A 25,064-nucleotide genomic window follows, 5' to 3' on the forward strand; every position below is an offset into this window, starting at 1 on the left:
TAAGTATTGCATAGGTACAATACCTTAGCATGTTGTAGCAAAATATAATCTTAAATTTGTATTAGTATACAAAGTTCTATGCCAATGTAAACAAATATAACCTTAAATTATATCAGTATACAACAATCTATACCAATGTATCCAAGTATAACCCTAATTTGAATCAATATACAAAGATTTATGCCAGTGTAAGATTATTGGCCTTTTAATATTCTTTGGTCTAAAAATAGATTTAATAATCTATCCTTTTTGTTTATCACTCCTATAACCAAACCTTAAAGTGACAAGAAACTTCCAATAAACTTTTATCCCATAGAATGACCAACATTTGGCTAAAGATGATTCTTTGTTCTCTGTTGGAGCAAGTAAGGCATTTGTTTTTTGTTATATGTTAGTTTGGACTGCATAGCTAAGATATAGTATAAATTCTTATCTATGCCATTTGAAAGGATTGCATAATAAGTACCTTTTATTCTAAGGCTTCTGTCCATTTTTTACAATCTTTTTTCTTGTATCTCTATATTTTTAATATCCTGTTTATTTTTGTTTATACATTCTTCTACATTCACACACTTCAAAGATAATAATGCAGAATTTCTCAAAAAAAGAAAGGCTATCCAGAGACTGCCCCACCTAGGGATCCATCCCATCTGCAGACACCAAACCCAGACACTATTGCTGATGCCAAGAGTGCTTACTGACAGAAGCCTGGTATAGTTGTCCCCTGAAAGGCTCTGCCAGAGCCTGACCAATACAGATGCAGATACACACAGTCAAACATCAGACTGAGAATGGGGACCCCAATGGAGGATCTAGTGGAAGGAATGAAGGAGCTGAAGTGGTTTGCAACCACATAGGAAGAACAATAATATGAAACAACTAGACCACCCAAAATCCCAGGAACTAAACCACCAACCACAGAGTAAGCATGGGGGGACCCATGGCTCCAGCTGGATATGTAGCAGAGTGTTGTATTCCATAGCTGCCTGCAGCTACTAGAACTGGGTTGCTGGAACAGAAGCTGAGGGATGTATGGGGAAAAGGTGAAAGAAAGAGGCCAGGATGATATTTTACCAATCAAGGCCCCCACTTTAATGTCAGTCAGACATTTTAACAGTTTGGGCAAGCCCTTCCCCCCAGACCCCCGGGCTGAGTTCGGGGAAGTTGTCCTGTGATTTGCTGGGTGTTGGCTCCACTGCTCAGGCATCTGGGCGGGTCACCTGCTTAATTCAGGAATTCTTAGATCTGGATGAACAACGAACCTCACCTTCACTCTAAGCCTTCCACCATAGGTGGAGCAGGATCCTGCTGTAACCTACTTCCCTATTATGCCCTAATTTCAGATTTCCTGCCCAAAGACCTTCCTTGACCAATGTCAACTTCCTACCATGTGGCATGATTCCCCAATATGGCTCTGTACAGCAGAGGATTGTCCTATCTGGCATTAATAGGAGGGGAGCCCCTTGGTCCAGTGGAGGCTTGATGACCCAGTTCAGAGAAATGATAGAGTGTTGAGGCAGGAGGGTTTGGGCAGGTGGAGATGTAAAGATGAGCTTTGAAGCTCCTCCCAGGGTAGTAGGGTCAGTCTTCTCCTAGCTGCCTTCAGATGAAGATGTTGGACTCTCAGTTCCTCCTGCACCTTGTCTGCCTGGATTCTTCCATGTTTCAGCCTTAATCATAATGGACTGAACCTCTGAATCTGTAGGCCAGTCCCAATAAAATGTTGTCTTTTGTAAGAGTTGCCTTGGTCATGGTTTCTGAACACAGCAATAAAACCCTAAATAAGACAGTATGTATGTGTGCTTTACATAATCTCTGTCATAACTAATGCAATGCAAATATTCTGCAATTAAGCACTATTTTGTGTTTTAATAAAAATTTTAGAGGGTAATGGAAAGGAAAAAGTCTGTATGTGCTCATTACATTCACTACAGCTTTTTTGCCAAACATTTACAACCCTCTGATTGTGCAAGCATTGAACCTGTGGACATAGAAGGCTGAATGTAAAACACAAGAAGAGTTAGCATAATTTCTATCCTGGTTTACTTTCTATTGCTGTAATGAACACGATGACAAAAAGCAACTTGAGGAGGAAAGAATTTATCTGGCTTACATGTCACCATCACAGTCCATCAATGACAGAAGTCAGGAGAAGAACTTAAGCAAGAGCAGAGGCAGGAATTATGGAATCCATTGCTTCACTGACTTATTCCCATTGTCTCGTTCAACCTGTTCTCCTATACCACCCTGTGCTATCTGCTCAGTAGTGGCGCCACCCATGGTGGGGAAAATTATTTATTATTTAGTACTTTAACTCCTGATCATGTCTTCTACCCACCTCCCAATCCTATACATTTTTTAAGGGACAGAACTGAGAAACTGCTCAGTATCCAGGGAGTACTTGCTTCTAAGTTTTGAGTCTATGTAAGTTCTTCCTGTACTTTATTATGCCAAATATTAGTGGCTATTTTATAAATGTTGCATGGTTGTAGCAATAGTTAATCTTAATCCAGGGCTTCTAGGCCACTTTTGACCATTCAGTTTCTGAATAATAGACACATGACCTTTATACTTATAAGCCTATACTTATAAGTTTATACTTGTCAGCACTAGAGCTGGGCAGATATCTATGCTCTATGCTATTAAAAATCTATGCCCCCATCCGTAACCCTAAGTAATAATTTGCTATGTTCTATGTGGGTGGTACTTAACTCCAGTTGGCTACTTTTTCCTAAGTATTGTAATTCTGATTAGTGGCTCCCAAGGAGTGATTGCCACCAAGGACAAGGGAATCTTCATGCAGAGGACACTTTGTGAACTTGCCAACCCCCAAGTTATCCCTGATTGATCAATAAAGATGCCTATAGCCTATAGTTAGGCAGAATTCAGATAGGTGGTATTTGTGGTTCCTGAGCTTGAGGTATGAGGAGAACCATGAGGGAGAGACAGAAGAAGGTAAAGAGAAGAGGGAGCCATCATGGGGAAGGTGAGTCAAAAATATGGCTATGAGGGCTAGCCAACTGAAGTTATCAAGACTTTTTTCTCCCCAAGACAGGTGGGATTTGGGACAAGGATTGAGAAGCATGCTGCTTTGGTCCATGATTCCAGGGGATGATTTAAGGTATTAACATAGGAACTAAAACATAGCTGCAACCAAACCAAATGACATGCCAGGTGGCAGAGCCCTCAAGCTACAATGGCAGGCTTAAAAGCCAGTCTTTGTGGGTGTTCTACGAGCTACTAACGAGCAGCTCTGAGCTGAGGACAGATGTCAGCTTAGTCACACAGGGAAAATGCAGTCTCTGAGCAAAACAAACAAAATATTAAGAATAAGAGTAACAAAGGAGACAGAAACAGGCAAATCTCTGAATTCTGGTAATCATTCTTAAATTTATATAAGAGGGGCATATGGGTATATTTATAAGTTTATAATTCCTATGTTATAAATTAAAGATAATGTTTTTCTATTGCCAAAAAAAACATTTGCCCTAGAAAGGTATATTCTTCTAGTCAATGTAAAGGCCTAGAACTGGGGTTTTTCTTTTTATCCAACAGAAAAACAAAGTTAAGCTCATGAGAGTTTACATGGGTTAGAGTTTCACACTACTCTGAGCAGCCAGCCTGTCTCCTTGGAATGTGAGGCTCCCACAGGAAAAATAGTGGCAACTCATGAGCGATAACCTAAAATGAAAAAAATTTAAATGAAGTTGAATATAGAGAAGAATATTAAATTAAGAAAAAGGGAATGCATAAATTCTGAATATATAAATTTGTTCCTTTGCTCTCAATACTCCTGGAGACAGAGACAGCGACAGAGTGGCTCCTTATGAGTTGAGGCCAACCTAATCTACAGAGCAAATTCAAATCAGCCTGAGCTACAGAGAGAAACTATGCATTAAAAAATAAGGCATTGGGGCGGCGGCAGCGGTGGCGGCAGTGCAGCAGTGGCTGGTCCAGCTGAAGGGCCATCAGCAGTGGAACCAAGGCGACACAGGGTCCAGTTAGGCCCTGCGCCCACAACCACTGACCTTCGCTGACCAGCCGGGCTGCAAGCAAGCGGCAGATTTGTGGCGCCTTTTTCTGCACGGAAGCCACTTCAGAACTCGGCCTCCCGCCAGTCAGGAGAGGCTCACCTCCATCTTGGTTTCGGACTCCAGAGAGATCAGACAGACTGAGGTACACAAACATAACCTGAGGCCATCACCGCGGGGGTCTGAGCCCGACGGGCGTTGGCCTGCACCCAGGCCCTGGGCTGTTCGGGGGGCCATCGGGGTGCCAACCCAACCAGAAGGTTTTTTTGCCCGGGCCGGCGCGCGCGCCACCATTTTGCCTACAGGACGCCAGAGAGCTCTGGCGGGCAGAACCAGCTAACAGGCATAGCTTGAGGCTAACAAAGCGGGGGTCTAGGCCCCAACAGGCCCTGGACTGACCCCAAGAACTGGGCGGCTTGGTGGGCCATCTGTGAGTCAACCCACCCAGGAGGTTGTTAGCACAGCAGACTCTCCCAGTGCTTTTGTGGAGTGCAAGCGCACATGCCCGCCATCCTGATCACCTGGTGGACCCAGTTGACAGTCATAGCCCGAGGGGAGCTTGGCTCAGACCTTGGCATCCCAGGCTTTTGCCTGGACCCAGGGCCTGGGCAGCCAGGCTAACCTTGTGTGCGCCAGCCCGGTTGGGGGATCAGCTGCCCAGAGGAGTGATCAGCATGGGGGGGGGGGAGGTCCTGGCAGCATACACTGTCAGCACTCCCTGGGGGTGCACATGGGCTCCATCTTGGTCCACAGACACAATCTGGGGCAAAGCACACTAGACCTGCAAGGGCACCCAAAAGGAGGACAGCACAGCAGCAATCTGCTACAGGGGAAACCCAGCCATATAGTGTTGCAGTAATAGCCCCAGAGCCCCTCAGGAGGCCCAAACACCAGCCAGGGACAAGACCAACTAAATCCAGAGAACAAGATGGCAAAGGGCAAACGCAGGAACGCTACTAACAGAAATCTAGGCAATATGGCAGCATCTGAACCAAACTCTCCAACATCAGCAAGTCCTGGTTATACCAACACACCACAGAAACAAGATTGATTTGGATTTAAAATCACTGATCATGATGCTGCTAGAAGAACATAAAAAGGACATAAATGAATCTCTTAAAGAAATACAGGGGAACATGAACAAGCTAGAAACCTGTATAATGAAAACAGAAAAATCGCTTAAAGAAATGCAGGAGAATAAGGCTCAAGAGATAGAAGCCAATAAAGAAGAAAGGCAAAAGAAACTTAAAGAAATGCAGGAGAACTTGAGTCAAGAGGCAGAAGTCATGAAAGAGGTAACACAAAAATCTCTTAAAGAATTACAGGAAAACACAAACAAACAAATGATGGAACTGAGCAAAACCATCCTGGATCTAAAAACAGAAGTAGAAACAACTAAGAAATCACAAAGGGAGACAACTTTGGAGATAGAAAACCTTGAGAAGTAATCAGGGGCCATAGATGCAAATATAAACAACAGAATACAAGAGATGGAAGAGAGAATTTCAGATGCCGAAGATACCATAGAAACCATTGACTCAACAGTCAAAGAAAATGCAAAATGCAAAAAGTTTGTATCCCAGAACACACAAGAAATCCAGGATACAATGAGAAGACCAAACCTAAGGATTATAGGTATAGATGAGAGTGAAGATTTACAACTGAAAGGGCCAGCAAATATCTTTAACAAAATTATGGAAGAAAACTTTCCCAACTTAAAGAGAGAGATGCCTATGAATATACAAGAAGCCTACAGAACTCTAAACAGACTGGACCTGAGCAGAAATACCTCTCATCACATAATAATCAAAACCCCAAATGTACTAAACAAAGAAGAATATTAAAGGCAGCAAGAGAAAAAGGCCAAGTAACATATAAAGGAAGACCTATCAGAATCACACCAGACTTCTCACCAGAGACCATGAAAGCTAGAAGGTCCTAGGCAGATCTCATGCAGACTCTAAGAGAACACAAATGTCAGCCAAGACTACTCTACCCAGCAAAACTCTAAATCACAATAGATGGAGAAACCAAGATATTCCATGACAAAACCAAATTTATACAATATCTTTCTATAAACCCAGCTCTATAAAGAATATTAGGAGGAAAACTCCTATACAAGGAGGGAAACTACACCCTGGAAAAAGCAAGATAGTTACCTTCTTTCATCAAATCCAAAAGAAGATAACCACTCAAATATTAAAATAACATTGACAATGACTGGAAGTAATAATCACTATTCCTTAATATCTCTTAACGTCAATGGACTCAACTCCCCAATAAAAAGACATAGGCTAACAGACTGGATAAGGATACAGGACCCTACATTTTGCTGCATACAGGAAACACACCTCAATGTCAAACACAAAAACTACCTTAGAGTAAAAGGCTGGAAGACAATTTACAAGCCAATGGTCTCAGGAAAAGAGCCGGAGTAGCCATTCTAATATCAGATAAAATTGACTTTCAACCTAAAGTCATCAAAAGAGATACAGAAGGACACTTCTTGCTGGTCAAAGGAAATATCCACCAAGAAGAACTTGGGATGCTTTGATTGGTGAAGATCTTTTCCCAATTTGTTGGTTGCCGATTTGTCCTTTTGATGGTGTCCTTTGCCTTACAGAAACTCTGTAATTTTATGAGGTTCCATTTGTCAATTCTTGATCTTAGAGCATATGCTATTGGTGTTCTATTCAGAAACTTTCTCCCTATACTGATGTCCTCAAGGGTCTTCCCCAGTTTCTTTTCTATTAGCTTCAGAGTGTCTGGCTTTATGTGGAGGTCCTTGATCCATTTGGATTTGAGCTTAGTACAAGGAGACAAGGATGGATCAATTCGCATTCTTCTGCATGCTGACCTCCAGTTGAGCCAGCACCATTTGTTGAAAAGGCTATCTATTTTCCATTGGATGCTTTTAGCCCCTTTGTTGAGGATCAAATGGCCATAGGTGTGTGGGTTCATTTCTGGATCTTCAATCCTGTTCCATTGATCTGCCTGCCTGTCATTGTACCAATACCATGCAGTTTTTAACACTATTGCTCGGTAGTATTGCTTGAGGTCAGAGATACTGATTCCCCCAGAATTTCTTTTGTTGTTGAGAATAGTTTTATCTATCCTGGGTTTTTTGTTATTTCAGATGAATTTGAGAATTTCTCTTTGTAACTCTATAAAGAATTGAGTTGGGGTTTTGATGGTATTGCATTGAATTTGTATGTTGCTTTTGGCAAAATAGCCATTTTAGCTATATTAATCCTGCTGATCAATGAGCATGGGAGGTTTTTCCATTTTTTGAGATCTTCTTCCATTTCCTTCTTCAGAGTCTTGAAGTTCTTGTCATACAGATCTTTCACGTGTTTGGTAAGAGTCACCCCAAGGTACCTTATACTGTTTGTGGCTATTGTGAAGGGGGTCATTTCCCTAATTTTTTCTCAGCCTGCTTATCCTTTGAATATAGAAAGGCTACTGATTTTCTTGAGTTGATTTTATAACCAGCCACTTTGCTGAAGTTATTTATCAGCTGTAGGAATTCTCTAGTGGAGTTTTTTGGGTCACTTAGGTAGACTATCATATCATCTGCAAATAATGATAGTTTGACTTCTTCCTTTCCAATTTGTATCCCTTTGACCTCCTTATGTTGTCTAATTGCCCGAGCTAGTACCTCAATCAAATACAATATAGAAAAGATAAGGAGAAATGGAGCAGCCCTGTCTCGTCCCTGATTTTAGTGGGATTGCTTCAAGTTTCTCTCCATTTAGTTTGATGCTGGCTACCAGTTTGCTGTATATTGCTTTTACTATGTTTAGGTATGGGCCTTGAATTCCTGTTCTCTCCAAGACTTTAAGCATGAAAGGATGCTGAATTTTGTCAAATGCTTTTTCAGCATCCAATGAAATGACCATGTGGTTTTGTTCTTTGAGTTTGTTTATGTAGTGGATTGTATTGATGGATTTCCGTATATTGAACCAACCCTGCATTCCCGGGATAAAGCCTACTTGATCATGGTGGATGATCGTTTTGATGTGTTCTTGGATTCGGTTGGCAAGAATTTTGTTGAGTATTTTTGCATCGATGTTCATAAGGGAAATTGGTCTGAAGTTCTCTTTCTTTGTTGGATCTTTGTGTGGCTTTGGTATCAGCGTAATTGTGGCTTCGTAGAAGGAATTGGGTAGTGTTCCTTCTGTTTCTATTTTGTGGAATAGTTTGAAGAGTATTGGTGTTAACTCTTCTTTGAAGGTCTGGTAGAATTCTGCACTGAAACCATCTGGTCCTGTGCTTTTTTTGGTTGGAAGACTTTCTATGACTCCTTCTATTTCTTTAGGCTTTATGGGACTGTTTAGATGGTCTAGTTGGTCCTGATTTAATTTTGGTATTTGGTATCTGTCAAGGAAATTGTCCATTTCCTCCAGATTCTCCAGTTGTGTTGAGTACAGGCTCTTGTAGTAGGATCTGATGATTTTTTGGATTTCCTCAGTTTCCGTTGTTATGTCTCCCTTTTCATTTCTAAGTTTGTTAATTTGGATATTTTCTCTGTGCCCTTTGGTCAGTCTGGCTAAGGGTTTATCTATCTTGTTGATTTTCTCAAAGAACCAGCTCCTAGTTTTGTTGATTTTTTGTATGGTTCTCTTTGTTTCTACTTGATTGATTTCGGCCCTGAGTTTGATGATTTCCTGCCTTCTACTCCTCCTGGGTGAAATAGCTTCTTTTTGTTCTAGGGCTTTCAGGTGTGTCATTAAGTTGGTAATGTATGCTCTCTCCATTTTCTTTTTGGAGGCACTCAGGGCTATGAGTTTTCCTCTTAGCACTGCTTTCATTGTGTCCCATAGATTTGGGTATGTTGTGTTTTCATTTTCATTGTGTTCTAAAAAGTCTTTAATTTCTTTCTTTATTTCTTCCTTGACCAAGGTGTCATTGAGTAGAGTATTGTTCAATTTCCACGTGTATGTGGGTTTTCTGTTGTTTCTGTTGCTATTGAAGACCACTTTTATTCCATAGTGATCAGATAGGAGGCATGGGATTAGTTCTATCTTTTTATATTTGTTGAGGTCTGTCTTGTGACCAATTATATGGTCGATTTTGGAGAAGGTACCATGAGGTGCTGAAAAAAAGGTATATTCTTTTGTTTTAGGATAGAATGTTCTATATATATCAGTTAAATCTAATTGGTCCAAAGCTTCAATTAGTTTCATTGTGTCCTTGTTTAGTTTCTGTTTTCCTGATCGGTCCATTGAGGAAAGTGCAGTGTTGAAGTCACCCACAATTATTGTGTTAGGTGTAATGTGTGCTTTGAGTTTTAATAAAGTTTCTTTTATGAAAGAGGGTGCCCTTGCATTTGGAGCATAGATGTTCAGGATTGAGAGTTCTTCTTGTTGTATTTTTCCTTTGACCAGCAAGAAGTGTCCCTCAGAGTCTCTTTTGATGACTTTGGGTTGAAAGTCAATTTTATCTGATATTAAAATGGCTACTCCAGCTTGTTTCCTGAGACCATTTGCTTGTAAAATTGTCTTCCAGCCTTTTACTCTAAGGTAGTGTTTGTCTTTGACCCTGAGGTGTGTTTCCTGTAAGCAGCAAAATGTAGGGTCCTGTTTACGTATCCAGTCAGTTAGTCTGTGTCTTTTTATTGGGGCATTGAGTCCATTGATGTTAAGAGATATTAAGGAATAGTGATTGTTACTTCCTATCATTTTTGACGTTATTTTTTAAATTTGATTGCTTAACTTCTTTTGGGTTTGATGAAAGGTTACTATCTTGCTTTTTTCAGGGTGGAGTTTCCCTCCTTGTATTGGTGTTGTCCTCCTATTATCCTTTTTAGGGCTGGGTTTGTGGATAGATATTGGGTGAACTTGGTTTTGTCGTGAAATATCTTAGTTTCTCCATCTATGGTGATTGAGAGTTTTGCTGGATATAGTAGTTTTGGTTGCCATTTGTGTTCTCTTAGAGTCTGCATGAGATCTGCCCAGGACCTTCTAGCCTTCATAGTCTCAGGTGAAAAGTCTGCTGTGATTCTGATAGGTCTTCCTTTATATGTTACTTGGCCTTTTTCTCTTACTGCCTTTAGTATTCTTTCTTTGTTTAGAACATTTGGTGTTTTGATTATTATGTGACGGGAAGTATTTCTGTTCTGGTCCAGTCTGTTTGGAGTTCTGTAGGCTTCTTGTATATTCATGGGCATCTCTCTCTTTAGGTTAGGGAAGTTTTCTTCCATAATTTTATTGAAGATATTTGCTGGCCCTTTAAGTTGTAAATCTTCACTCTCATCTATGCCTATAATCCTTAGGTTTGGTCTTCTCATTGTGTCCTGGATTTCCTGGATATTTTGGGTTACAAGCTTTTTGCACTTTGCATTTTCTTTAACTGTTGAGTCCATGGTTTCTATGGAATCTTCAGCATCTGAGATTCTTTCTTCTATCTCTTGTATTCTGTTGTTGATATTTGCATCTCTGTCCCCTGATTTCTTCCCAAGGCTTTCTATCTCCAAAGTTGTCTCCCTTTGAGTTTTCTTAGTTGTTTCTACTTCTGATTTTAGATCCTGGATGGTTTTGCTTAGCTCCTTCCCTTGCATGTTTGTGTTTTCCTGTAATTCTTTAAGAGATTTTTGTGTTTCCTCTTTCATGAGCTCAGCCTGTTGACCAAAGTTCTCCTGTATTTCTTTAAGAGATTTTTGTGTTTCGTCTTTCATGACCTCAGCCTGTTGAGCAAAGTTCTCCTGTATTTCTTTAAGTGTTTTTTGCATTTCCTCCTTGTTGGCTTTTGTATTTTCCTGGATTTCTTTCAATGATTTTTGTGTTTCCCTTGCAAGGGCTTCTAACTTTTGATCCATTTTCTCCTCAATGTCCTTCATGTGTTCCTGTACCAGCATCATGACCAGTGATTTTAAATCCAAATCTTGTTTTACTGGTGTGATGGGGTATCCAGGACTTGCTGGTAGAGGAGAATTTGGTTCAGATGTTGCCATATTGCCTTGATTTCTGTTAGTGACGTTTCTGCGTTTGCCTTTTGCCATCTAGCTCTCACTGGTGTTACTTGGTCTTGTCAGTGCTGGACTCACCAGTGCAAGCTGCCCCTTCCCCGTTGGCCTCTGGTGCACAGCTTACACTCTGCACTGCCTATAGACAGGGTGCTGTTGTCCAGGCTGTTCAGATCCCGAACCAGGCACCTGAAGGCTCCTGCTGGGGCCCGCAGGATTTATTGGAGCACACCGACTTCTCCCGGCTGGCCGCCCGGAAGCCCCCACTAGCCTCTTGAGGGACCTGGAGATGTGGCGGCCACCCAGGCTGATCTGAAGCGGAGAGAGTTGAGCTGGGGGCTTCTGCCTGAGACCTTGCCCCAGATTGTGTCTGTGGACCAGGTGGAACCCGTGTGCACCCCCAGGGAGCTCCGAAGGTGAATGTTGCTGTGACCTCCCCTGTGCTCCGCTCACTCCGCTGGGCAGCCGATTTCCCCAACCGGGCTGGCGCACACTAGGTTAGCCTTGTCGCCTGGGCCCTGAGTCCAGGCAAACGCCTGGGAGGCCAAGGTCCGAGCAAAGTTCCCCTAGGGCTATGTCTGTTATTTGGGTCCGCCAGGTGACCCGGATGGCGGGCGTGCGCGTCCGCGCTCCGCGAAAGCACCGGGAGAGTCTGTTGTGCTAATAACCTCCTGGGCTGGTTGACACACAGATGGCCCACCAAGCCGCCCAGTTCTTGGGGTCAGTCCTGTGCCTTTTGGGGCCTAGACCCCCGTTTTGTTAGCCTCAGGCTACGCTTGTTAGCAGTCTCTGCCCTCCCGAGCACTCTGGCTCCTGTAGGCAAAATGGCGGCGCGTGCACCGGCCGGGGCAAAAAAAAAAAAAAAAAAACTCCTGGCTGGGTTGGCGCCCCGATGGCCACTCTAACAGCCCAGGGCCTGGGTGCAGGCCAACGCCCGTCTGGCTCAGACCCCTGCGGTGTTGTGCCTAGGATTATGTTTGTGTACCTCAGTCTGACCGATCTCTGGAGCCCGGGATCAAGATGGCGGTGAGTCTCTCCTGACTGGCGGGCAGCCGAGTTCTGAAGTGGCTTCCGTGCAGCGAAAGGCTCCGCAGAACCGCAGTTGCTTGCCGCCCGGCTGGTCAGCGAAGGTCAGTGGTCGTGGGCGCAGGGCCTAACTGGACCCTGTGTCGCCTTGGTTCCACCGCTGATGGCCCTTCAGCTGGAGCAGCCACTGCTACCGCCGCCGCCGCCGCCGCCCCAAGGATCAATTTACCAATGTTTTTATGTCTACCATTTTACTCTTTAATTTTCCATGAAAACTGTCAATTTTAACATGTTTTTCTATATATATCACTTCTATTTTACACAGAGCCTTTCCTGGGCCTTGAACTATGCTATTCCTCTTCCTTCTATTGAGAGTATCCCTGCCTTTTTCTCTATGAGTCCAAACTGGAGCATCCCAGTGATTAGCCTTAGGAATGATTTCACTTATGTGAGGCTGATCTCGAGCCAGGGATATTCTGACCCAGAGTCACAGCATTGGTAGCTCTTAGACTCCCGAGGATAAGCTTTTTCTCTGCGGGATCCTCTACCATGCCATGAGCCATGTCCTCATTAGTTTAGTTTGTATTATATTGTTTAAACAGAGTACCCTGAGTTTGGGGAAATAATTTCCATGGTCTATAGTTTTGCTAGAACAACAAGTAAATGTTTGTATACGATTAACATATTGGTGTTGCTGGGAATTGAACCCATAGCCTGAACATGCAAGGCAAAGACTCTACCATTGAGCTACATCTCCTGATATAGCAATGTGAGCAATCTCCTAAGCAATCTCAGCAAGCCCAGAGAGAACAGAACAGTAGGAAATTGGGGCTACTGTAATTAGGAGGGACTGATAGCTATAGAGAAAAGTTTTTAGTTTAAAGTAAAAATAATTTAGTAGCATGAAAAATCTAGTTGTGATTTACTGCTTTGCGAGTTACCAAGTGAATAGGCATCTTCTAAATAAATATTTAGAAATCAAAAGTCTTACCCTTTCAAATCCACAGAACTCTGCTCTTGAAAGCTGTAGGAAGAAGAAGGAGGAGAAGGAGATGATGATAATGATGATGATGATGATGATGAGGAGGAGGAGGAGGAGGAGGAGGAGGAGGAGGAGGAGGAGGTAAAGGAACAGGTTTTAAAATGTAGTGCCTTTTCAGAAGTTATAATAAACTTTGTATTTAATTTTACTAAAAAGAAATCCTTTGTTTTTTGTGTACCAGCAAATATGTGGTCAAACACTAATGTAGCATCTCCTTTAGTCTCTTGATGGAACTTAATTGTATGCAAATAGCTCCAGCTAAATGTGCATTTTTCTTCTCTTCATCCCAGCATTATGTTAGCTTTTATTTTTTTTATATGTCTTTCTGCCTGAGGAAACTTTTTATTCTCTGTAGTTAGGCTTGAATAAACAGTCAGTCCTAACTTCACTTCTACTTGCTTCTTTTGTGGAATAATTTTCAGTTGCCCTATCACAGAAATTCCCAACAGGATTGAATATAGTTCTATACAGAATTTTTGGGTCTTCTTTATTCTTAATTAGTTTATAATTTTATGTATGTATGGAGACAGCATAACATTTCAATATACTGGTAGTTTTATAATTATCATCAGGATAGTTAGTATATCCATCATCATAAGCATGTATCATTTCTCAGAAAACATTTAATTTCTGTTAATTTGTAGGGGAGTGCCACGACAGAGAAAAAGGAGGGAGGTGATTGGAGAATGGGCAGAAAGAAGAAGGCTTATGGGACATATGGGGAGGGGGGCATTGGGAAAGGGGAAATCATTTGGAATGTAAACAAAGAATATAGAATATATAGAGAGAATAAAATTTTCAGTTCTATAAATTACCTTATAGCATTTTGGGACCCTAAGGACCAGTAAGTAAATATACAAGAATATGGGTAAATGATATCTTTCCCGTTGCATATGCTTAAAATTTACTGTGGAAGATAAGCAATAAAACAATTCTGATTCATACACCAAATAATATAAAACAAAGGGAAAGGTTGCTGAATCATGTTCATATCTTTTTAATTTTTACAATTTTTGGTTCTAAGACATATTACTTGTTGGGAGATTTACACCAGACTAGGTTCTCTCTGATGGAACTGAGAGAGAAGAGTATAGGATTGCTTTCTATAATAACTTATGCCTGTCTTGACTTTAAGTTACTCTGAGGCCAGAAGCTGCAGGCCTCTGTATCTATGGAAGCTTGTTACTAACAGCTGGATATTATTAGGTAAAGGATTTATTGGCATTGATGACTTCTCTGTTCAAGCAGTAAGAAGCCTCTCTGGCTAAGCTGGTTAACTCTTTGTGAACCAGAGAAGAAGGAAAGGAAAAGAATTAAAATACTTTATACAGGCAAATATGCAGAGATACATATACATTCATATACCACACATTGGCCAGACCCAATGATCTGACTCAATTAGCTACACAAGCATTCATGGATGCTTACAAATGTACACACAAACCTACACACATGCATATAGACAAACATACATATACAGTTGGATGGATAAAAGTATGGATGGATGGATGGATGGATGGATGGATGGATGGATGGATGGATTGATGGATGGAGGAATGGATTAGGCAAAGCTCCTCAAGCCAAACCATTCAAACAACAAAGTTATTTCTTTTCCCTGGACTTTTTATGCCTTCTTAGACGAAAAGTTCTTTAGAAACTCACCTCAGAGTTAAATGTTACATAAAATGGAAGTTGCAAAAGGATTTTGATATTAAATTCAAAGCACCATTTCATTCTAATATGTGCATTGTATGTTTAAAGGAACAACTTTTAAAAAGCCTTGACTGCTCATAGTGCACCCCTGTGGTTTTATCCTTGGAAATAAATGTTTTTCCTTGAACCCATTTTTCCCAGCCTGTTTCTCTTTTTAGTGTGATTATGAAAGCTCATTGTATTATTATTCAGCCTTCACTTATTTTTATGAAGAGTGGGCACATTCAATTCTTGATTCTAACTTCATTACATATTTCTAGCAAAGCAGCTAAGGGTATCCCTTAAACCTTGCTTCCTAAAATTATTTTAATCAAATCAGGAATTGTACAGAATCATTAATTCATCTAAACAGCATTGATTTATGAAAGTTTGTCTTTACGTTGATTTGTATAAAATCTGATCAATAGGAAGGGAGGGCTAATGCTGAGGGATTATTATATTAATTTTAAAAATTAATTTTAAAAATTAATTTTAAAAAAAAAATATGAGGAAAAGCATCTCAGATGCAAGAAGCAATCCTGAGATCTCTTTGGGAGCTTGCCTCATAGAACTCACCCACCACTGACCATATGAAAAATGGTGGACCACCTGCAGGAAGGCTATCTGCTAGCCGTAGCCTGTCCTCCATGGCTCCTGACAACTACTCATCACTCAATTGAAAGATATTTCTTTGTATATCACAGACAATATTAAGAGTTAACAAGGAAATACAAAACAATTTTCATACCTTTATCTGTGAAGTGGTTGGATAGCGAAGATCACTACTTACATAAAGACCCAACGAGGTGAGAATGACTAAAAAATGATTTGTTAAAACCAAATCTATCACTGTGAGTCCTTGGTGTTCTGAAGGAAGAAACCAAATCACACCATAGATTAGAAACAGTGAGCTCTTTAGCAAAGACATTTCAGAAGTACTGAATGAAGTTTGATATAAATGAAATGATGAAGATGAAGACAGCCAGAAAAATTACCATCATTAAGTTCTGCATAGATGATCTCTGTCAGGTCATACCATATGCATTCCTCATAGGTCCAAAATCCAGAAATGGTTTTGCCTATGAAAACACCTACCATGAAAAAAAGAAGTGATTAGAGCCAGGCAACTTTAGAGAACTCTGTAAACACAAACATGCTACACCTCCAAACCAGGCTCCTCCATCTTGTATTGGACAGGGTTGACTAGAACTGACAGAATGAATATCTATTTATCTACCTACCTATCTATATATATACTTACCTACCAACCTTGAATATATATTAAGTCATCACAAATCCAAATTTCCAAATGAAAGAAATCACGTGTGTGTGGGGGGTGTTTGTGTGTGGGTGTGGGTGTGTGCTATAAACACACATTTATATGAGGAAGATTAATTAAAATGCCATACAGGCTGTAGTACAACTGCTCCAACAATGGCTGTCTACCAACAGAAAGTCCAAGAATGCAGCAATTGTTCGGTCCACCAGACTCAGTGTCCCAGCTGATCTTGAGTATATTCCAAAATCCTGAAGAAGCAGGATCTAATGCCAATGAAGGAATGCACTTTCTAGCAATGATAAGGGCAACAGGCAATAACCAAAAGCTTCTTTCTTTCATGTACTCTATATAAGACACCACCAGTGGATGTATCCCTGATTAAAGGTGAATCTATTCACTTTATATGATTTAATTAAGAAAAAAATTCCCTCACCAGTTCTGGAGTGCTTTTGGGGTCACTTGGCAGGAATCTGAAGTTAGTCCAGGACAAGGCAGTAAGCTCAGGTAGGAATTTAATTTTAGGCTAGAACAAAAGTAGGCTTCCGGCAAGAATCTGACTTTGGGCTAGGATAGGGAAGTAGGCTCAGATATCTTGGTCATCCTGATAAGCCCTTAGAAACAGTGATCAACAGGAGTGATCATGGCACTTTGTTTATTGCCTTGCTTGTTCCTTGGCTGTGTTTATTATATTGCTTGTTCCTCAACTTAGAACTGACCATAATACTTGCATGTAATTAAAATGGTATAAAAGCAGATTGGGAAAAATTAAACCTGTCTTGGCCTCAGAACTGGCTGGGGTCATGCTACAATGTTGTCTAATTGTCTTTTTTTTCTTTTTAATTCTCATTTCACTTCTGCCCTGGAGAACCTGTTGAGTGACTGAGCTGTCCCAGTCAATGAGTGTATACAACCTTTTTAGGTTTTTGTTTTGTTTTGGTTTTGGTTTTGGTTTTTTACAGGATGGGTGGGGTTTTTTTATTCTATTTCCAAATTAGTTTTTAATTTGAAAAAAGTTACATGAGACATAGTATACAGTGACAAATAATTTAAAAGCCTTAGAAAACAGGGACTCTGGAGCCCTCTGCCCCTCTGCTTGGTGGAAGACATGTTCACACTTGTAACTTGAGCTACTTGGTTTGCTTGCTTCTAAATCACTCACACATTGGTAAATTCTGATTCTTTCAGATGCTCCAACCATTCCAGGGCAACTATTTGCAACTTTTTTTTTACTAAGCTGTACTGTTTTGAATTTTCTGAGACAAGACTTGTGAGTCTATTTACATACACAGTGCATACAGCAGACAACCCTGATGCTGGCACCCACACAGGAAGCATGGGTTGATTACATAATGGGAGACTTTAAATATTTTTTCTTTTTGAACATCTCTCTAATTCCATTATTATTTGAAACATCTCTCTAATTTTCTAAATTTCTACAAAAGTTTTGCACACTTTCTTCCCTTTCTAGGAGAGTCCTGTCATCCTTAACCTCCTGGTTGTGGCTTCATCCAGTTTTGCTTGACCTTTCCAATTTCCAAATATTTTATTTTTCTTTAACTTCATGTTTAGGTCACACCATGGTTTATTTTTAATAATGATTGTACACGATCTTGGCTCCCGGACACCAGACAGATCTAACACCCAGCACCAGGTATGCAGACATAGCCCGAGGTTAACATCTCTTGGGTCTCAGACTGTCAGGCTTTTGCATGCACCCAGAGCCTGGGCACCTTTGAGGGCCTGTGTGCTAACCCTGTTGGGGGTCGTTTGTCCTGCAGACTGAACGACACTTGGAGGGGCACCCTGCCATCTTGGTTCCCGGATACCAGAGATATCTAGCAGACAGTGCCTGGTACACAGACGTAGCCCGAGGCTAACAATGCTTGGGTCTCAGCCTGTCAGGCTTTTGCTTGCACGCAGGGTCTGGAAGGCTCTGCAGGCTCTCTGTGTGCTAAACCCTTTCAGGGTTCGTTTGTCCTGCAGAGTTATCAGCACTGAAAAAAGGTCCCTGCAGCATCTGCCATCTTTGCTCACTGACAGAGCAGACAGGCAGCACCAGGTTCACAGAGACAAGAGTATAGCCTTATTGGGGCAAGACACACCAAGGCTCCAAGGGCACCCAAGAGGAGGGCAACACATCAGCAATCTGTACCAGGGTCATCCACTGGTGTGGAAATAGCCTTACAGGCTCACAGGAGGTTCAAGCACCAGTCAGTGACAACAAGACCAACTAACGCCAGAGATAACCAAATGGCAAAAGGCAAATGTAGGAACATTATTAACAGAAATCAAAGCAACATGGCAGCATATGAACCCAATTCTCCAACAACAGCAAGTCCTGGATAACCCAACAAACCAGAAAAACAAGATTTGAATTTAAAGTTACTGGTCATGATGCCCTTAGAGGAGCACAAGAAAGACATAAATAAATATCCTAAAGAAATACAGGGGAAAATGAATAAGTTAGAAGCCCTTACAGTGAAAACACAAAAATCACTTAGAGAAATTCAGGAGAATATGGGTCAACAGATAGAAGCCAATAAGGAGAAACTGCAAAAATCACTTAAAGAAAGGCAGGAGAAATTGATTCAACAGGCAGAAGTCATGAAAGAGGAAACATAAAAATCTCTTAAAGAATTACAGGAAAACACAAAGAAGTGAAGGAACTAAGCAAAACCATCCAGGATCTAAAAACAGAAGTAGAAACAACTAAGAAATCACAAAGGGAGACAACTTTGGAGATAGAAAACCTTGGGAAGAAATCAGGGGCTATAGATGCAAATATCAACAACAGAATACAAGAGATAGAAGAATCGCAGATGCCTAAGATACCATAGAAACCATGGAGTCAACACTCAAAGAAAATGCAAAATGTAAAAAGCTTATAACCCAAAACATCCAGGAAATCCAGGACACAATGAGAAGGCCAAACCTACGGAATATAGGCATAGATGAGAGTGAAGATTTACAACGTAAAGGGCCAGCAAATATCTTCAACAAAATTATGGAAGAAAACTTCCCTAACCTAAAGAGAGAGATGCCCATTAATATATAAGAAGCCTATAGAACTCCAAACAGACTGGACCAGAACAGAACTACCTCTGGTCACATAATAATCAAAACCCCAAATGTAATAAACAAAGAAAGAATGTTAAAGGCAGTAAGAGAAAAAGGCCAAGTAACATAAAGGAAGACCTATCAGAATTACAACAGGCTTCTCACAAGAGACCATGAAAGCTAGAAGATCTTGGGCAGATCTCATGCAGACTCTAAGAGAACGCAAATGTCAGCCAAGGCTACTATACTCAACACAACTTGAGAATCTGGAGGAAATGGACAATTTCCTAGAGAGATACCAAATATCAAAATTAAATAAGGATCAAGTAGATCATCTTAACAGTCCCATAACCCCGAAAGAAACAGGAGTCATAGAAAGTCTTCCAACTCCCAGAAAAGCACAGGACCAGATGGTTTTAGTGCAGAATTCTATCAGACCTTCAAAAAAGACCTAACACCAATACTCTTCAAACTATTCCACAAAATAGAAACAGAAGAAACACTATCCAACTCGTTCTATGAAGCCACAATTATACTGATACCAAAACCACACAAACATCCAACAAAGAAAGAGAACTTCAGACCAACTTCCCTTATGTACATCGATGGAAAAACACTCAATAAAATTCTTGCCAACCGAATCCAAGAACACATCAAAACGATCATTCACCATGATCAAGTAGGCTTCATCCCAGGGATGCAGGGATGGTTCAATATACAGAAATTCATCAATGCAATCCACTACATAAACAAACTCAAAGAAAAAAAATACCCATGGTCATTTCATTGGATGCTGAAAAGGCATTTGACAAAATTTAGCATCCTTTCATGTTAAGAGTCTTAGAAAGAACAGGAATGCAAGACCAATACCTAAACATAGTAAATGCAATATACAGCAAACCAGTAGCCAACATCAAACTAAATGGAGAGAAACTTGAAGCAATCACACTAAAATCAGGGACTAGACAAGGCTGCCCCCTCTATCCATAGTACTTTTCAATATAGTATTTGAGGTAGCAGCTAGAGCAATTAGACAACATAAGGAGGTCAAAGGGATACAAATTGGAAAGGAAGAAGTCAAACTATGACTATTCACAGATGATATGAGAGTATACTTAAGTGCCCCAAAAACTCCACCAGAGAACTCCTACAGCTGATTAACAACTTCAGCAAAGTGGCTGGTTATAAAATCAACTCAAGCAGATCAGTAGCCTTCCTATACTCAAAGGATAAACAGGCTGAGAAAGAAATTAGGGAAATGACACCCTTCACAATAGTCACAAACAGTGTAAAGTATCTTGGTGTGACTATAACTGAACAAATGACAGATCTGTATGACAAGAACTTCAGGTCTCTGAAGAAGGAAATTTAAGAAGACCTCAGAAAATGGAAAAAAATCTTCCATGCTCATGGATTAGCAGGATTAATAAAGTTAAAATGGACATCTTGCCAAAAGCAATATACAGATTCAACACAATCCCCATCAAAATCCCAACTCAGTTCTTCATAGAGGTAAAAAGAGCAACGCTCAAATTCATCTGGAATAACAAAAAACCTACAATAGCTAAAATTATCCTCAACAATAAAAGAACTTCTGGGGGACTCAGTATCCCAGACCTCAAGCAATACTACAGAGAAATAAATACTGTTAAAAACTGCATGGTATTGGTACAGTAACAGGCAGGTAGATCAATAGAATAGGATTGAAGACCCAGAAATGAACCCACACACCTATGGTGACTTGATCTTCGACAAAGGAGCTGAAAACATCCAGTGGTAAAAAGATAGCCTTTTCAACAAATGGTGCTGGTTCAACTGGAGGTCAGCATGCAGAAGAATGCAAATTGATCCATTCTTATCTCCTTGTAGTAAGCTCAACTCCAAGTGGATCAAGGACCTCCACATAAAGGGAGACACACTGAAACTGATGGAAAAGAAACTGGGGAAGGCCCTTGATGACATGGGCACAGGGGGAAAGTTCCTGAACAGAAAACCAATAGCTTATTCTCTAAGATCAAGAATTGACAAATGGGACCTCATAAAATTACAAAGTTTCTGTAAGGCAAAGGACACTGTCAAAAGGGCAAAATGTCAACCAACAAATTGGGAAAGGATTTTCACAAACCCTACATCTGACAGAGGGCTAATATCCAATATATACAAAGAACTCAAGAAGTTAGACCCCAGAGAACCAAATAACCCTATTAAAAATGGGGTACAGAGCTAAACAAACAATTTTCACCTGAAGAAATTTGGATGACTGAGAAGCACCTTAAGAAATGCTCAACTTCATTAGTCATTAGGGAAATGCAAATCAAAACAACCCTGAGATTTCACCTCACACCAGTCAGAATGGCTAAGATTAAAAACTCTGGAGACAGCAGGTGTTGGCGAGGATGTGGAGAAAGAGGAACACTCCTCCACTACTGGTGGGATTGCAAGCTGGTACAACCACGCTGGAAATCAGTCTGGAAGTGTGAAGGTGTGGATGGGGAATAGGGGGAGAGAAGAGGGCTTATGGCACTTTTGGGGAGGATCCAGGAAAGGGGAAATCATTTGAAATGTAAGTTATTGTATACACATATCTGTCTGTCTGTCTATCTATCTATCTATCTATCTATCTATCTATCTATCTATCTATCTATCTATCATCTCTATCTATCTTATCCAAAGATATTAATGATTATTTCTGAAGGTTTGTTTTCCATTCAAAATCTTGTCCCATATGGCCTCTTGCTTTCCTGGTAGAATCTTTCCCTAAATATTTTAGCAATTGTAATAGACTGGAGAAGGAAAAATACAGACTGTCAGTGGGAAGTCTGCACTCACAGGCGGGACTTGTTTGCTGGGTTTTTCTTTAAGATCTTCAGCTGACACACTTTGGCAGCTAATACTTGAAACCCATTTTATCTGCTCTTCCATCAGCTGCACAAAAGACAATTCACTCTCATGCTTCCTGTTGCAAGTCTAGCTGACTGCCATCTTATCTCCAACAAATTTGGGATCTTAGCAATCAGGATATGCAATATCCTAATCATCTCAGTTTCAACATGGCAAACCGATATCCCCAGTCAATGAAAGCTTAGTATCTATTTCAATGTTTAGCTTTTTCCCAGAATTAGGGAGCACAATGGCCCAGCTGCTCAATTTTCCCATTAACTTATTTATTCACTTTACATCTTTTTTTCATAGGTAAGTAATTTGGAAATAAACATTGTCTAAAAATTACAATTCTAAAGTAAATCAGAAATTCCAGTGTAGAAAAAATTCTCTATCATTGAAACTATTGAAGCAGAGTCAGCATGAATCCTGGTTACCAGGATGAGATTTGTAACTTTCCTATAAGGTATCATGAAACCATCAGATTCTGAGGTAATAGTTACAAGTAAATAACAATACTGAATAAGCATTTTAGCAGAATACAAAAGCATCATGAAGAGCAGAGGCTCAACAGTGATAATTTTCATTTGTGTTTCCTTTGAATGAGAGAGAGGGTTTTTTAAAGCTTAATCTCCTAATACTATACTAATACCCACCCCCTTTGGCCATTTGATCTTTTTATTAGATATATTCTTTATTTACATTTCAAGTGTCGGCCCCTTTCCTAGTTTCCTCCCTGAAAATCTCCTTACCCGTCCCCCCTCCCTCTGCTCACCAATCAACCCACTTCTGCTTCCCTGTCCTAGCACTCCCTTATACTGAGTCATCCAGCCTTCTCAGGACTAAGGGCCTCTCCTCCCTTTAATGTTCAACATGGCCATCCTCTGCTACATATGCATCTGGAGCCATGGGTACCTCCATGTGTACTCTTTGGTTGGTGGTTTAGTCCCTGGGAGTTCTTGGGGTACTGGGTGGCTCATATTATTGTTCCTCCTATGGCACTGCAAACTCCTTCAGCTCCTTGGATCCTTTCTCTAGCTCCTCTATGGGGACCACCTTTTTAGGTTTTAGTAGATTTAGATGTAGTGAGGCTGACAGCCAAGAATTGCCATGATGAGTTCACCACTTGTCAACCTGAAAAGCACTCATATCTCCTTATGTCATGGTTAATTTCCAAATGAATCCAATAATCAGTCATAATTACACCTCCCATGATATACCTTTTGCCCTTGTGAGGCTGAGGTACTAAAGAACTAGGAAAAGCTAGTTGGAGTAGGAGTGGGGATGAGTCATGTGCAACCCCAAAAGTCTTGTCTTGAGATCAGTAGGAGTTTGGACCACTGCTTCCCCTGCCTTGGACCTTTGAGTCCTGGAGCACATAATCCTGTACTGCCCCCACCAGAAGAAGTCATGTAGTTACAGCCAAGTTAAACTGAAGCTCTCCTTATATTGTCATGGTCAAGTTCAGCCAAGTTAAACTCAACCTGTCCTTATATTGTCAGGGTCAACAGAACTGATGTGAGAAGAGGTAGTTAAAAATTTTCTAGTGGATCACTAGAAGTGATAGTGATCGCCAGACCAGCCGCTCCAGCCAGCTACCCACTAATGTCCTGTCCCCAAACAACAACAAAGAAAGCAAAGGCTTTCACTGAAACTATACATTTCTTGGAACACAGCTGTTGGTATAGTTTGCTCTATTCTAAAGCCTCTCCCTTATTTTTCTTGATCTGTTGTTCCTTCATAGCAATTACATAGTGTCTTTATGGGAGGGCACATGTAGAAAAAGGAGAATGAATGTTGGGAGCTTTTGATTTACCTTTCTTACCTTCTTTGTTTATAAAGACTTTAGACAGTAAAGGGAATGACGAAAGATGAGGGAAACCATCTTCTTTAGAGAGATTGAAAAGCAAATATCCTCTACTAGTTCTCTTGGGCCACAACTGACAAAGTAAGAGTATCTGTCTAATCTCTCTCTCTCTCTCTCTCTCTCTCTCTCTCTCTCTTTCTCTCTCTCTCTCTCTCTCTCTCTCTCTCTCTCTCTCTCTCTCTCTCTCTCTCTTCCTTCCACTCCCACTCACTCCTCCTTCTATGCTTCCCCAACACAGCCCCAATCTGATATCACTTGGATTAGCATCCAAATTGCATCCCTAAAGAAACTTACACATTCTGTCTTCAGATCTCCTTGGCACATAACACCAATGACCCTTACTCAATAGCAGGCACACTCTGCACTGGGTCAAGACACCTTTCTCAAGCAGAAAACCTTGTCATTCTGATAATATTTTTTTCACTATTCACCTGAACATCAGTAGCAACTTTTGTATTATGCACTTCTCATAGGAAGTATGAAATTTGCATTCATTGTCTACTTTGATGAGTTTCTGAAAACTGTTGGCTGGGAAGAAGACTTTCAGTTTCATCTCGACACAGCCAAGACAAAATCCCCATTGAAGTTGAGACTTGCACCTTCATACCTAGGCCCCAAGAAGGGAGAGGCTGGAGGTTGAGTTAATGATTGATCATTCCTATGTAGTGAAGCCTACAATCTGTAAATTACAGGCTTTGGAGGAATTCCAGGTTGACATGCATGCCCATGTCTTAGGAGATCATGTAATGCTTGGCCATGGGACAGACTTTCCTGTGCTTGGGAACTGCCTAGATCTTACTCTTGGTACCTCTTTGTTTGCTGTTTACCTGTATCCTTTGTAACATCTTTGACAGCACCCTGGTACTGTTAAAGATGCCTAATTTTGAATGCATCCAGACTCAGAAGGAGAATTTCCCCTGATTTATTTGAAAAGTCTAAAAAAATTGCTGAATTTAAGAAGGGGCTCATGGGATCCTATGATTTATAGCAGTCAGGTTAGAAGTACAGGCCATAGCCTGGGACTTGTTACTGGAATGTGAAATAATAGACAGAGGTTTTTTTAATTTTTTATTAGATATTTTCATTATTTACATTTCAAATGACATCCATTTCCTCATTTCCCCTCCAAAAAATCCCTATTCCATCATCTCTCCCTGCTCACTAACCCACCCACTCCTGCTTCCCTGAACTGGCACTCCCCTACCCTGGGGCAATGAGCCTTCATG

At 40.8% G+C, this 25,064-nt stretch overlaps 1 protein-coding gene across 1 annotated transcript in view; it reads right to left on the reverse strand.

Moving 5' to 3' along the window:
- The window catches only part of Catsperb (cation channel sperm associated auxiliary subunit beta), a 204,910-nt gene that overhangs the window by 104,310 nt on the left and 75,536 nt on the right, over positions 1-25,064 (reverse strand). Inside the window, exons 7-9 of the mRNA XM_052186706.1 lie at positions 15,751-15,846; positions 15,504-15,622; positions 13,013-13,045 (exon numbers count right to left, since the gene is read on the reverse strand). Of these exons, the coding sequence (XP_052042666.1) occupies positions 13,013-13,045; positions 15,504-15,622; positions 15,751-15,846 (248 nt within the window). The remainder of the gene's footprint in view (positions 1-13,012; positions 13,046-15,503; positions 15,623-15,750; positions 15,847-25,064) is intronic.

Source organism: Apodemus sylvaticus, chromosome 6 (genome assembly GCF_947179515.1).
Source record: "Apodemus sylvaticus chromosome 6, mApoSyl1.1, whole genome shotgun sequence".
In the NCBI taxonomy this organism is placed as follows: Eukaryota; Metazoa; Chordata; class Mammalia; order Rodentia; family Muridae; genus Apodemus; species Apodemus sylvaticus.